Source organism: Tachypleus tridentatus, chromosome 9 (assembly GCF_004210375.1).
Source record: "Tachypleus tridentatus isolate NWPU-2018 chromosome 9, ASM421037v1, whole genome shotgun sequence".
Taxonomy (NCBI): Eukaryota; Metazoa; Arthropoda; class Merostomata; order Xiphosura; family Limulidae; genus Tachypleus; species Tachypleus tridentatus.
Genome location: NC_134833.1, coordinates 101,793,776 through 101,809,419, shown reverse-complemented (window position 1 = coordinate 101,809,419; position 15,644 = coordinate 101,793,776). Strand labels below are relative to the sequence as shown.

Sequence of the window (15,644 nt, the reverse complement as noted above, 5' to 3'; positions counted from 1 at the left end):
CACAGATATATCCTTACTACAGATACTTTTACGATAAACCTAATTTTCTTTGTGTCTACAATTAGTTTGATTTATTTTAGTCTCTAAAATATTTTTAATTGTACAAAATTAACTTTTAAAGGGTTTTGATGTCAAACAATAAATGTTTTAAATTAAACGTTTAAAGTAATTTAGAAGCAATTGAATTTTATTTATTTGAAAAGCCTCAAGTGTAAAAGACATTGTTATTGCATATTTAGCCGCATGAAGCGAGATTAGTTTGGCTTACATGAATATAGTAAATATCATGAGATTAGTTTGTTGGTCTATACATGAATTTCGTTAAATATGAAATGATTAGTTTGTTTTCTTAGGCATGTTGTGAGTGTAAAATAAGCAGTATATTTAGTTATAAATGGATGTTATAAGTGTAAAAGTCCGTCATGGCTAGGTGGTTAAGGCACTTAACTCGTAATCTGAGGGTCACAGGTTCGAATCATCGTTGCACCAAACATGCTCGCTCTTTCGGCCGAGGGTGGTTATAATGTTATGGTCAATCTCATTATTCGTTGAGAAAAGAATAGCTCAAGAGTTGGCGGTGGGTGGTGATAACTAGCTGCCTTTCCTGCTAAATTACAGACAGCTACTCAGATAGTCCTCATGTATATTTGCGCGAAATTTAAAAACAAACAAACAAACTGAATTTGTTTCAGTAGTACAAGAGAATGTGAAATTTACTGAACAAATAGTATTTTACTACATGAAACGAGTTACGTGTTAAACAAATAGTAAGATTCGTTTAATTCTTAAGTGTCAGAAGTATGAAACAAGAATGATAAAATAGTTAAGACTTATTTTTTACAGTTTTATTACAATTACTTGTTATCAGATATAATGGTCCTCGTCACACCAAACGTGCTCGTCATTTCAGTCGCGGGGGCATTATAAAGTGACGGTCAATCTCATTATTTGTTGGTAAAAGAGCAAGCCAAAAGTTGGCGATAGGTGGTGATGACTAGCTGCCTTCCCTCTAGACTTACACTGCTAAATTATGGACAGCAAGCGCAGGTAGCCCTCGTGTATCTTTGCGCGAAACTCAAAACAAACCAAACCATATATGATGCTAATATTATGGTTTTTGCGGATTAATTTTGTGCAATAGAATTTACAATGAAGAGAAAGTCAGTATCGAATGTTCAATTGGTTAAATCAGTCTTAATTTCTTGTTTTCTTTAAATGCAAGATTGGGTGAAAACCATTATTTTTGTGTCCATGTATTAAGAAAGCATTAAAACGAGAAACAGAACTCAACTTTAACAACGAATGGACAGTCTATATAAAACTGGTTTAAAGAAATGATCATCTCTAAACTTCGTACAAGTAGTTTATATATTTCGGTGCAATTTTCCACTTATTATTATATAACTTATTTTCATCTTTATACGTCACTATTAGCTATTTTATTTTTGTGCACCATACATCTTATATAATAATAAGGTTATCCAGTTAGTCAGCAGTAAGTCTACGGTCGTACAATCCTAGAGTCCATGGTTCGATTCCTCGCACTAAATGAATAACAACGTTTATGTAGAATAATAATAGACTCAGTAATAAGTTTCATTTTTGAAGAATAACGACCACCTTGAAAAATAAACAAGGCGATAATTTGGTCATGTATTTTATTATGAGATTTATTTTCCGAATAGGTATAATGTGCTATTTGTCAGATACATATAAAATTTAACAATAAAAGAAATATAAGCGAAATTCAAGTATGGAAAAAAATGAAACATTTATGCATATTTATCTACTCAGCAGGAATGTATAGAGGGCGAGTAAACACATTTTAAGCTGGCTTAATATACTGAATAAACTACATTTATTTTTTATTTTTTAGTCGTATATTACTTTGGGATTGGATGTGTAAAGGAACATTTACCCAAGTTAAAGATTCTATTGTCTAAATAAATGGGGATTAATAATAGCAGGGGCATGATTGTATTTATGTAACTAGAACTATTGCTGTTGTTAATGCTGATATAATAGTAATAAAAAGGCTTAGTGATGGTTTACTCTTATATTACTTTGGGATTGGATTAAGCCTTTTTATTACTATTGTATAAACATTAACAACAGCAATAGTTCTAGTTACATAAATACAATCATACCCCTGCTAATTATTAATCCCCATTTATTTTGACAGTAGAATCTTTAATTTGAATAAATCTTCTTTGTTTGTGCAATTCTAAACAAGATTGTAGATTGTGTGTCTTGTGGCAATAGTGCCGAATTGGGATTAGGAAATTTGATATCCACTATTTTATGTAAGAAGAAACAACAATCCCTTTTATTTACGTTGGAAATTTAGTGTAAAATAAATTTGTACCTAATAATAATAATAACGATTACAATAATAAAGAATTAGATACTGGAAAAGTAGATAAATAAGGCACACGTGAAAACAGCAGTAGTTGTTGCCTATCGGTTGCTTTCCTTTAGGTGGTGATTCGAAATCAGCGACGGCGCTACACTACCTGACCGCCTACTGGCGTGGATTCTGTAACAAACAAAACTCCAGAATCAGAGAAGGAGGTTTGGTCTGTTTTGAATTTCGCATAAAGCTACACGAAGGCTATCTGCGCTAGCCGTCCATAATTTAGCAGTGTAAGACTAGAGGGAAGGCAGCTAGTCATCATTACCCACCGCCAACTCTTGGGCTATTCTTTTACTAACGAATAGTGGGATTGACTGTCGCACTATCACGCTCACGGCTGAAAGGGCGAGCATGTTTGGTGTGACGGAGATTCAAACCCTCGACCCTTAGTTTACAAGTCGAGTGTTTTAACCACCTTTAAAGAAAACAATCTTTTTAGTTTATTTGAGAGCAACTGGACATTTTCTTCATCATCTCCACAATGCCGTACGTTGTCTCTTTCCATCACCATTATCTAATGAAGAGTTTTCCAAGTTTTTAGGTTATTCTATACCAAACCGGAACCGACAGTCAAATCTTTTTCACTCTCTGTTGCTAAAAGGATCATTACGCTTCATGGGATATTACACTGCAATGATAATAGTGTTTTTCTGATTAATTCTAGATCAATTTTTGGTAAGTGTTCCAGGCGATTGTTGAATGACTACCGGTATCAACTATTTATCTAAACAACTGAAGACTGGCGGTGATGTTGAGCAAGAAATCGAAATTTCCCAATTTTTATTTGATGTGCAATGTAACAGAAAACTAAGTTTTCAACTTTAGTCCTCTCTATACAGTCAACAGCTAGAAATTTTATAACATTAGGAAATAAAAGCCTTTTCTACCAAATTATTTAATCAAAATGCAAAGCCGACTGAATCTTTTGATTCAAAATACCTTCCAGCTTTGAACGTACTGATCTAATAAAACCGTTTTAGGCAAAATCTTTTCAAGTATTCAAAGAATAAAGTTTTGTTTTTTGTATTCCAAAATATTTCCTTCCAACTCAATATATGTTTCTTTATTAAGTTATGTTTTCCATTCAAGCTTGACACATTACAAGGGCCTACTTAAAGCTTTAGATTTTTTTAGCAAATTCTCTCAATGATTAAATTCGTACAACTCTTATTTCATTGTAAAATTAGAAATTTTCCGCGGTGGACTGGACGCAAGTAGCCAGTTCTGTATCTTTACGCTAGACGAAAACAACAACAACGCTGTTGCAAAGCATAACGTTCTCAAAAGAGATTTCGATGAATGTAGTTTGCTCAAAACGTTGACCATTTAAGTATTTTTCCTTAACAATGTATTAACAGTTTCTTTGTATTTTGAGGTGGGTTGTTACTATAAGATATATTACCTTGAATTAATTACTATGAAAACTTGTTTAGTTGTGTGATACTGGATGTCTTGCGACTTTTTCATGAACTCTCATTGGACAAAAATATGAAACTATTAACAACGTTTATTTAAAACATGCTTATCATTTCCAAAACTCGTAGATTCAGAGGACTTCAATTTAACCATTATTACGGCACTTAGTTTATAAATGGTGAAGGTGAACAATCTTCAACGAATGCTATACCAAGTGAATATGGAGTTATTATATTATCTACAATTTAATCTAATGTTACATTGATAGAACGTTGTGTTGTCACGCACCATAACAAGTTTTACTTTTGAATAAAAATAAGTTAAGACATAATTCAAACAAAGTTATAAATTCCTTATAGGTTAATGCATAATTAATTTATTTATTCTTTATCTAAAAAAATCACACACAATAAAGCTTAGAAGAGTTAACCTTGAAATTGTTATATTATTATAAAACATCACTTCACTAGAAACACTTTTACCTCTTCAGCTCCCGAGATCTGTGTTGTGACTCCTGCCGCAGTGACCATTGAAGTGACGGAAGCCTTATCAGATGACACGTCAAGTCCCTCATCTCAGGAAGAAGATCCTCCTTTGATCTCTAATCAAGTCTCTCTAGAACCTGGTCTCAGTCATTTGAGCGTAGAAGAATATTCACTGTCGTGTCCAGATGTAAACCGTAGTAATAGCGATGATTGTAAAACTTTATATGCTTCTGTTTTGGAATCTTCCTCTGATGAACCATCAACTTCAGCTCATTTTGTGCACAGCCCAGAACTTCCCATGGAAACCAATGGTCATAGTCCAAAATGTTCTCCGCCTAGTTCCTCCGTCACAAAACCAAGACTCAGGAAATCATCTTTAGTGGAGGATGAGTTTGCATCATCTGTTCCTTGCCTTCCACCAAAAAATTTAATTACTCAAGAAGTACACAGTTATGACTCCTCGTCTTCTTCAGACACAGAGGATGCCAACAGTCTACCAATCATTGAAGAATCTCCCCCAGTGCTGGTCAGTACCTCATCAAAGGAGAACCTCAACTCGAAGCACTTCGAGAAAATATTGAAGGACGATTCTTCAGATATAGATCATGTGGACCTTAGCTGATTGGTCAATTGCTGTAGGCATCTTATATATTATGAAATAAAATGTGGGGCATTGCATTGAATGGTATAATTTTATTGGCCCACTTTTTTGTGATGCTATAATTGTATATATGTACGTAGCAAATTTAACTTTTAAAAAGTTAAATGGAAAAGTTCGGAGCATCTGTAAATGTCATGTCATTTTAGTTTGCCATAACCTTTCATACTGTTTTTATGTTTAGATTTGAATTCGTACAAATTAAGGATGCGCATTTAGAGGTGGTTTCTATACTGTCTCCCCTACGTATATGTGCACATTTACAGGTTGTTCCTCAAATGTCCCTTTCCATATGTGCACGTTTACAGGTTGTTCCTCAAGTGTCCCTCTCCATATGTGCACATCTACAGGTTGTTCCTCAGGTGTCACCTTTGTACATTTGCACTTCTAACAGTGGTTTTCAACTGGCTTCTCATCGTTTGCACATCTAGAAATGAGTTCTCAAGCAGCTTTTTGTATGTGTGCTGGTAAGTGAGTGGGATTCATATAATGCCAGAAGTAGCTTTTCTGTACTTGCGTTTCCAAGTGGATCTTTAATGAGGCTCCTCGGCTGTGTTCATCTGAATGTGATTCCCTGAGGAACTGCTCTGTGCTTGCACGTAAAGCGGTTGTGACCGAAGTGACTTTTAACAAAAATTAATGTGACACTGTATCTGTTATTATAAGAAGTGACTCCTTTGCGAAAGGACAACAGGAGTTACTTTTTGAAGTGACTTCTCTGTACATGCACATAAGACGGTTAATCTTCAAAGACTATTTAGTTTGATTGCTTGTCAATATGCAATGATCCAGTATGTACAAAAGAGGTTGTATAAATAAGCAGCGTTTAAACAATTTGTTTGGAGCAGTTACTTATCATTTTTTAAACCAATAAATATATAGTAGCCATTATTCCCTTGTTCAGCAAACACGTAAGAGAAGAGCTGAATCGATGTGACAGTAAAATATCTTTAACAGTGCTATACGTTACATTAAAATTGATGTTTTCTAATATTTAGGACAATCATGAAGAGCATTTTATAACACAAAATTATACTTGAATCTTCAAGTATATTAAAATATGTTCTCTCACACATCTGTTAGATATGAGTGATATGTGTAGATACAAAGGTTAATATTTCGTTAACTGTTAGTAAACGAATTTTAAGCATTAGCTGATTTGTTGATGTTTCTGGTGAAACTCTTATCTACGAGGCAACTAAAGAGATGCATTACTTCTGGTAAGTAACATTCGAGTAACAGCTTTATACATGCGTATTGTGAAACGTTTTGTTTTTTAATTAATTCAAAGTTCCCAAAATATCGAATACTTCTAAAAGTAACGCGTAGAATTTGTGTACGTATTTGGATTTAAGTTATACAAATTTTATAAACGTTAAACACTTTCATACCTATTAACATCAAGAGACATGGTCTTGCAAAACCATCCGGTTTGACCAATAGTCAAAAATATACCAAACGATTTAAAAAAAAAAAGTCAGTTGACATTTCGCTAAATATGGTTTAGAACATTAAACTCAAGGTAACCTTATTAATCTTTATGCTAATCAATTGAATAGTTTTATATTTATGAAGAAGAGATTAATTTAAGACAAGTATGATTCAAGTCAAAGCGTACTCGGTTAGAAACGAGCTTACCAAGTAAACGTGAAGCCACTATCAATGTAATGTATCTATAATATAGCTTACGGTTACTAGTTGCTATTCTTTGTATTAATGTTGAATATTGTCGCATTATTTATTTTATAATTTATTTCACATATTAATGTTTATTTCTCATCTATTTTTTATATCTTTAATAATGCTGTATAAATCGTATGAAAGATAAAGATATGGTTAGTAAAGATTTGTGAGATTGTGCTGCCGTCTAGGGTCAAAACTTAAGTGATTATATTCAAATGAAAATATTTTTAACCAGTTTAACACCGTTGAATTTTAATTAACTGCTATTAATTAAAGTTATTAGACTTTACTTATTTAAGTTGGACGTTTATGTGAATTTAAAAAATAACTTTCATATGTTAACTAAAATTTATAGGAGTACGCTGAGATGAATTTAGAAAATAACTGTTTTTGTGAAGCTTGTTGAAGAACGCTGCAATTAGGAAATATCTAACCCTAAATAAATCATTTCAAATACTAATAACAATATCAGAGTTATATGAAAGAAAAAAAAAGATTTGGAACAATTCCATCGCTTTTGTCTCATCTGTAGCGTCAAATCTGCCACATTTATTTGAGTCAAACTTTCTTTTGTACCTTTTAGAAAACTACAAAACTCATTCTAACCCTTTAGATTAACGTAGCAGTGCCAAACTAATGAGACCAATGTAGTTGTATGTTCTCTAATTATAGTTTTGTATGTTCCCGTTTATAGCACGTAGTTTCTGGTTCCATACTGTTATTATTCCGCAGCCATTACAAATCTTTAATATATATTTAGTTTAAAAGCGATAATTGTTCCAAATACAAGTGTACAGTCTAATAAAGTTTACGCATGGAAATTCCTAACTGTTTTACTGCAGAGGTTTCAGAGTGAAACTGTTGATTGTATTGAAATACCGGCTACAGATAAAGGTTTTGAGGTTTTACTAAAGCTCTGTTCTTCGACTTATGTTTTTACCCTGCATCTTATGTTATTTTAGTAACCAGATGGAAAATTTATCCCATTTCAAGAAACGTATCAGAATGCTATTTTCATTATGTTTGTTTTGATGATAATTTAATATTTATTTCCACTTAATCTATTGTATTATAATATATTTTATTTTGTTGTAAAAAATGTTATTTTTGCTTGAGACAAAATACATTTATAGGTTCGTTTTCTCAATTTTCATAAGGATTTTTGTGATTTCATTGTCAACGAGTTATTCATATTCAGTAATTCAAATGTTTATCGTGAAAAAATGTGTTTTAATTTTTATATGTTTGGATAAACGGATTTTCTTAACTTTAGTAAAACAACACAACTTTACATCCTTTTCAAAAACAAATCCAAAAATAATCAAATCAGGTACTTCATTAGCGAGGTCCGGCATGGTCAGATGGTTAGGGTGCTCGTCTCGTAATATGAGGGTAGCAGGTTCGAATCCCCTTCACACCAAACATGCTCGCTCTTTCAGCCGTAAGAAAGTTGTTATGTGATGGTCAGTTCCACTATTTATCGGTATTAGAGTAGCTCAAGAGTTGGCGGTGGGTGGTGATCACTAGCTGCTCCTAGTCTTACAATGCTAAATTAGGGACAGGTAGCGCAGATAGCCCTCGTGTAGCTTTGCACGAAATTCGAAAAGAGACAAACTTAGTTAGCGTGTTACATAGAGTAGAGTGGTACGAAAACAATAATTTTCTTTCGTCTTACATAGAAGATATACATTTACCTATAATTTACCTGTTTCCTATAATAGACATCAAAAGTCTTGGAATACTTTATGGACTTATTTATTTTCAGTAATGAGTTTAAATTAAAATTTCTTCGTTCATGATTCATACTGCTCAGTATTTCTATGATGGAGATTGTTATGTGTGCATTAGGGTTAATAGTCATCTACTACTCGTCCCTCCGTGGGACAGAAGTCTTCGTACTTTATAATGCTCAAATCAGGGAATCGATTCCCCTCGGTAGACACAACAGACAATCCGATGTGGTTTTTCTATAAGAAAACACACACACCTTTTACGTTTAGTTTCAGATCGCTGGGTATAATAACAAGATCTTTAATTATTTATTGTTCGTATGAAACAAGTTTCATCATAACAGTATATCGTCGCATTTGACTTTTATTCACTTAATACTACATTATAATTGTTAAACATTAATTATTTTTAGATTTGGTTTATAATGACTAAGTCTGATTAGAACAGTGTATCATAGGTTGCTACATCTGGCTCTTAATCGCTAATTATTACCTTAACAAGTATTTATTAACCAATCTTGTTATATGTTCCTGCAGTCACTTAGTCTTAGCTAAACATGTGTGTTGAAAAAAATTATAAGGTATGAAACACTGAATACTTCATTTAGGTAGTTGATTGATGATTGCATGTTGTGATCTTATTTAAGTAGTCCGGCATGGCTCGACTCCCAATCTGAGGGTCGCGGGTTCGAATCCCCGTCACATCAAACATCCTCACTATTTCAGCGAGTGGGTGGTAATGACTAGCTATCTTCCGTCTCTTCTTACACTGCTAAATTCGGAAAGACTAGCGCAGATAGCCCTCGTGTAGCTCTGCGCGAAATTAAAGAAAAACAAAATTATCTAAACGTGATTGTGTGGTCAAATGATATTCGTGGTTTTTATCTAAGCAACAGGAAATTTATAGGTTCTAGTTTCCTGCCGTTTTGAGTTTGTCTCTTTGATATGTGTGTATATTTAGTGCTCGTTGTTGCGTTAAAAATTTCTTCACCCAGTGATGTACAATTTATTGTTTCTTCCCACGTCACTAATTACTTTCTTACTTTTGTTAGTTTAGTATGTTTCAAAACGCCAATTCATTCGGTTTAATAAACAATTAAAAATTTAGGATTATACATTTAATCACTACCGTAACATCTATGTGCATGTTTGTTTTCACTATTTAACCAACTGAATATATTGAAAACAGAAAAGTGGGCTTAAGACTATTTAATGATGCAAGTTATAAGACCGTGTGAACGTTGACATAGTACCTAAGTTATGCTCTGTCCGAGTTACGATTTCTCATTTTGGCAATAAAATGTTTATTTTTCTGTTTGAATTAAGACTGACCGGGGCCCAGTCATGAGTGTGCTGAGCTATGGGTTTCAGAGTAACACGCTTGGATATAGTTATCGTAAAGAATCGCACTCTTCACTTTTGGGGCCGTAGTTACGTTATAAGAGTAAAGGCCAAATCCTACAGCAACATTTGGAAGAACTTCCAAAAAGAAAGACACATACACTTCTGATTATTCATCTTGGTTGTTATTAAAATTGCATATCACGTGATGTACATGTGAGGATTTGCATAATAAGTTTGAAAATAAATTCCTTTCTATTTATTTTGACTAAATATTTAAAAACAGTTAATAAGTTAGTTTAATACTCAACCATTAACGTCACAACTTTTTGCGTTTGATTTCATTGCTTAATCATTCTGAATGTATTTAATATGAATTAAATGTTAAACTGATATGAGAAAAGTGTTTACCAAATATATTTATCAGTAGATTTATAAAGATTGTATTTCAGTCACTCAAAATAATCATATTTTCAACCTGTTTTCTCAAGTTATGAAAACGGTGTTCAAACATTCAGTTGATATTAATTGATACTTTTAAATTGTTTTTAAAATGTTGTAATATGATAGGCTTCAATCAATACTCTAGGCCTGGCACGGCCAGGTGATTAAGACATTCGACTTGTAATCCGAGGGTTGCGGGTTCGAATCCCCGTCACACCCAACATGTTCGCCCTTTCAGGTGTGATGACGTTATAATGTGCAGTCAATTTCAATATTCGTTTGTGAAAGAGCAGCGCAAGAGTTGGCGGTAGGTGATGATGACTAGCTGCTCTAGTCTTACAATGCTAAATTAGGGACGGTTAGCGCGAAATTCAAAAACAAACAAATAATGAACTTTTTATCTATGACTTCAGCCAATTGTTCAGTCAGTTGTTTCCAAGGTTCAATTGTAAATGTATAGCTGATATTACCCATATCATTATTGTGAACAAGCATAGAAATATTTCGTAATTTCTTTGACATTTTAGCACAGTATAAGGGACCTCATTAAAATAAAATATTTTATTTTCACTTACATTCTCAGCAAATCATCCATAAAGCTTAAAAAAATTAATTAAATATTTTTTCTCTTAAACGTTATTAAGTTGTGACAATAAAAGAGTGAATTTAATCGATTTAATTGCATTTCAACTAAGACTTTTCCTAATAAGTTTAATTACTGCGCGTAAAGACTTGTCAGATGAGGCATAGAATTTTGCAAGATATACTTGAAATGGCTATGATGCACTCTTTTTGAACAGAGCATATCCCAGAGTTAGCGTGTCCAAGTGGAAGATCCAACAATCTCAAGTTCTTAACATTAAGAATGCCCCTGCACACAAATATTCCTCCCAAAAAAGTTCAAACGCAAACCCTTAACGTTTTAGGAAATTTATATATCGTTTTCCATCTACATGCCAACCACTTTTTTCCAAATCTTAGACATATTTTTTAATCATAATGTCTTCAGAATACAGCAAAGAGAAATCAGATACTTTTGTCCAATTGATACCCCGGATATTTCAGTACACCTCATCAGTTATAACTTTTTTCTTTATCAACAACAAATAGAATAAGAGATAGTAACCTATTCTCATAAGGTAACCATTCAACCCTAGGATCGTCACAGCGGTTCTTCTCTTAATCCCTTTCATTAAGAGAATATCCTGTTTTAGATGAGAATATTAAAACGTACAATATTTCAAGTTGAAGCCAAACTAGCGATTTGCATAAAGAGGTAATTACTTTATTTGCCTTTAATCAACCCTAAACTTGTATTGGTTTTGCTTCTAATAACAACATTGTATGGATAGCTTGCGCGAATTATCCACTGCTAAGCCAAGATCGTTTCGTTCGATCGCACTATTGAATGGGTTCCCATCTATTTTAAATTTGCAGTCTAAATTATCATAACCCAAGTGCATTACTATAATAAAGTTGTTTTTGCGCTTGCTGTAATTAAAGGTTATTTGCCAGACATTTGTAGAACTGATCAATTAATCTAAGTTGTTTTGTTGTAACCCAACTTTCTCAATACAGCCGGAAATGTATAACAATTTAATGCCACACTTTCATTAACTTATTAACTATGCTCTTACAAACCTTATTGATAAAAAGACCAAGCAATGGATGTAATTATGTTCTGGATTTGATTAATCACTTTTGCTTTCTTCTATTCAACCATCGTACAGCCAATTTAAATAGCTTTGTAATCTCTTCAACTAATGCTTTGTGTAAAACCATTTCAAACAGGTTTTTGAAAATCTAAATAAACTCACTCCACGCCCTTTCCATTATCTCTGTATCATGCAACATCTTTGAGAAGAGTTAAGTTTAATGATCTGTGGTAATTGTATTTTATGATATCGTATTTTACTAAATGATTGTTCAAAATGCGTTTAATATCAAGCTCCAGAATTCTTCTTTTCAACAAGTAGCCCCCTCCCCAAGTGGCACAACGATATATTTGCGGAGTTATAACGCTAAAAACCGGTTTTCGATACATGTGATGGGTAGAGCACAGACAGCCCATGGTGTCGCTTTGTGCTTAACTACAAGGAAACAAACAAACTAAACAAGTAATAGTAACTTATTTATAATTTCAGCGTCAACTTTTATCATCCACTTAACAAAAAACAATGATAGTACTAATTCCAATTCTTTCGCTTTTGACCACTGTCTGTTGACCAAAATAAAATAAGATGTTCACACTGACCTGAAGACAAATGGCGGAAGACTTTTGAAAGGTCGTTCTCTACGCTTGTGTCTCCACAGCAGGCAGTTGCCGTCCATTCTACAAAGTTTCGTCATGAATACTCTGCCTAAACAATCCATCAAAGAAGATGGTCATACATCTATTTCTTGGGTTTTCTTAAAGCTTCAGGAAAACACTCTTTGGTCTTGGAAACTGACTAATTTTTAATAGCTCAACTTTTCTTTGTACAACAGGGACTCGGGTAAATTCCAGTATTTCTCATAGAATGATCAGAATCAGGAATATTGTTAACATACTTGTTTGTAAATATGAAAGAAAAATAAAACAATTACAATCTAAGTCATCTAATAATATTGAACAACAACCTTACCATCAACATCCTTTAAGTGTCCTCCTCATTTTGACATTGTACTTTAAAGAAATGTCAAACATGATTTTACAATGATGTATTTCCTCAAATATTTTTCTACCTCAGCTCTTGCAAACACATCATTGTTAACAATTAGAAGTAAATCTAAGATTGCTTCTTCTCTGGGTGGCATTCTGACCGTTTGTTGAAAATCAACCACCCTAAACTATTTCTTGGAACCTCTCTTTCCTCATTACTTGAATACATGTAGTATCTTTATTCGTGAGAACCATTATCCCATAGTTGTGGCGCCAGTACCCTTATTTGTAAGAACCTAGATCACACTACACAATTTCTTTTTCACATTTTCTCTCTGATGAGGTGGCCATAGAAACTACCAAAAGGCTGCAGTACATCCCCATCCTTTTTTAAAAGTTCATCATTATTAATTAACTTATAATCTGGAATTTTCTATTCTCCATATTCTTCAAAAGTAACCAAGTTTCAGTAATTTCTATGAACTAATAGTATTTTATTTTATTCTGAATCATGAAGTCGTCTATTTTTTCTTGGTATTTCTAATATTAGAGCAAGGCAACTAATCTTATCTCTAAATCTCACACTTAACGTATGCTCTAAATCTTATTTTCCAATACCTTCCTTATTGTAATTAGTTCATCCATTAATTTCTTTGCAATTTCCTGTGCTTCCTTACCGCTATGCAAATTTAGTTTTTAACAGTCTTCAATGATATTTTGTTGAAACTTTCCTGAGCATTTTGCTACATATTCTGCCTAGGTGGAGTCCACTGTGGCGTATAATTTACGCCTAACTTGAAAAATCATCTCGCATGTTACCAGTTCGCCAGTTGCTATGTGCACATTCTAGAAATCATCCACTTAAGTCATGGATCTTGCTAAGTAATTCATTCCAGAAAGGGTCACAACTCTAAACCGAGTATTCACGAAGAATGAATTAATTCTGAGTTGTTATTGTTATACTTCGATTAATGGCTAGCCTCACGCCGTGCACAAACTGACTTTTCTCTGAAGGATGTATATAATGTCCTCGTAAAAGGGCTAACGTCCAAAGTTAAGCGGTTTGTGATGTTCGAAATCTATAAACGTTCTTAGCCAAATATCTGTAGTTTTTCCAATTAATAAACGTTTATCACAGTTATAGCTTCCGAGGTTTATAGTATACCAATTGTAGAAACCAACATTATTAAACTGTCTATTCGCGTGTTGTGTTGACTATTTTTTATATGCTTGAAAGGAGATATTCTAGAAAATTCAGCTAGGACAATAATACTAGTATTTTACATAGACACATCGTACGTCTGAAGTTCGAGAATCTTCTACAAAATTAAAGAACAGGCTGGACTTTCGCAATATACGTTTAACAAGGTAAGTTACATACATTTCTAAATATATATTTAACTAAGGCAAACATCAATATTAAAATAAACATATAATCCGTTACAGCTGACATGTCCAAAGCACACCATTCCTCCCTACTTAATTCCCATCATTCATCTAACATGGAGGATGGCAGTTTCCTAACTATTGGAAAAACAATATGATCACACATTAATCCATAAGCGATTTTACCGTTATATATTGATATGTAGTATCATAAATAACTGTTGCATTCTTGAACTGCTTGAGGTTGGTGACTGTCGAACAGGAGGTGTGATATGAAGCCTTACCTTTGTGAATTCACACCCAGCTTATATCGTTTCTAAACAGAGATCCATCTTAATTATGTTGTGTGGTGTTGTTTGTGTCACTTGGACTAAATTTGTGTTGAGAATTCTCACTTGCTACAAAATGGCATGTCTGCTTCCCATAGTTGGGATACAACTTGTTGCAGATCTCATTCTGGATAGATTTGGAGCTCTAAGTTGATCCATATTATTTTATTTTCTAATTCAGTCAAGTCTAACAGATATTCCTGTTTTGAGAATTCTAACCCTTGATCTGAATATATCTTTTTAACTTTAGTGTATGAATATTTTCTGTTGGAAGGGGCTGTTACAAGCATTTCCCAAAAGAATTTTATGTGACATCACACTTCCTATAAAAACAAAGAATGTCTAAATGTAGTTCTGATCACTTCCGTTCCACCACAACATTGTAAAAGCTATGGTTGTCTGAATTACCGTGGATTGATTGTCGGTGCCAGAGGTGGTGGTTTCTGTATTTCAGAAACTGCTGACCTCCTGGGATTTTCACCCACTATATTCTCTACAATTTACAGAGAATGGTGTGAAATAAAAAGTGAGTGGCAGGTAAAAACACCTTGTTAATGACAGAAATCAGAGGAGAATGGCCAAACTTGTTTAAGTTGACAGGAAGGTCATAAATACTCAAATAATCATTCTTTTCAACATTAGTGCGCAGAAGGGCATCTTTGAACGCACAATGTGTCGAACCTTGAAGCGGATGGCTTACAGCAGTAGAAGACCACGCTAGGTTCCACTCCTGTCAGCTAAAAACAGGAAGACGAAGCTACAATGGGTACGTGATCAACAAAACTGTACAATTGAAAAATTGGAAAAAGTCGTCTGGTTTGAAAAATCTCAATTTCTTTTGCGAATATGCAGATTGTAGGGTCAGAATTTGGTGTACACAGCATAAATACATGGATCCATTCTGCCTTTTGTCAACGGCATAGGCTGGTGGTGTAATGGTGTGGGGAATGTTTTCTTGGCACGCATTAAGCCCTTTAACATCAACTAAGCATAATTTGAATGCTACAGCCTGCCTGAGCATTGTTGCTGACCATGTGCATCTCTTTATGGCCACAGTCTACCTGTTTTCCAATGGGTACTTTCAGCAGGATAATGCGCCATGTCAGAAAGCACGCATC

The 15,644-nt window shown here is 33.7% G+C and overlaps 1 protein-coding gene across 1 annotated transcript in view; it reads left to right on the top strand.

Moving 5' to 3' along the window:
* LOC143225909 (voltage-dependent T-type calcium channel subunit alpha-1G-like) overlaps positions 1–8,695 on the top strand; it is a 277,496-nt gene extending 268,801 nt beyond the window's left edge. The window contains exon 33 of the mRNA XM_076456105.1: positions 4,320–8,695. Within this exon, the coding sequence (XP_076312220.1) occupies positions 4,320–4,936 (617 nt within the window). The 3' untranslated portion in view covers positions 4,937–8,695. The remainder of the gene's footprint in view (positions 1–4,319) is intronic.
* The last annotated feature ends 6,949 nt before the right edge of the window (positions 8,696–15,644 follow it).